The 391-nt window shown below is 70.3% G+C and overlaps 1 protein-coding gene across 1 annotated transcript in view; it reads right to left on the reverse strand.

The window, feature by feature from the left end:
- Positions 1–6: 6 nt before the first annotated feature.
- CCKBR (cholecystokinin B receptor) overlaps positions 7–391 on the reverse strand; it is a 1,830-nt gene continuing 1,445 nt past the window's right edge. The window contains 1 exon segment of the mRNA XM_017744476.1: positions 7–385. Coding sequence (XP_017599965.1) covers positions 279–385 — 107 coding nt within the window. The 3' untranslated portion in view covers positions 7–278.

Genomic DNA, 391 nt, shown 5'->3' on the forward strand with positions numbered 1-391 from the left:
AGAGGGGGGCACGGGGGGTGCTGGCAGCACCCGGGGGAGCCAGGGCGGGGTTCATGCTCGGGGGGGTCCTGCTGGGGGTGTCCAGCTCAGGGGGACCCAGGCACTGGTGTTAGGGGACCTAAGGGGGTCTAGCTCAGGGGTCCCAGGCTGCTGAGGATAGTGTAGCTGAACTTGGAGAGCAAGGTTCTGGCCATGGGGGGCTCATGGGGGTCCAGCTCACGTGGGTGCCGGGCACTGGTGTTGGAGGGCTCAGGGGGTTCCAGCTCAGGGGCGCCGGCTCAGGGGGGTCCCAGGCTGCTGACAGTAGTGTAGCTGAACTTGGAGAGCGAGGCGCTGGCCATGGGGGGCTCGTCCTCGGGTGGGCGGCGGGGGCAGGCGCGGCGGCACCCCC

The sequence above is a fragment of the Corvus brachyrhynchos genome, unplaced genomic scaffold, assembly GCF_000691975.1.
Source record: "Corvus brachyrhynchos isolate BGI_N302 unplaced genomic scaffold, ASM69197v1 scaffold511, whole genome shotgun sequence".
NCBI classification, from domain to species: domain Eukaryota; kingdom Metazoa; phylum Chordata; class Aves; order Passeriformes; family Corvidae; genus Corvus; species Corvus brachyrhynchos.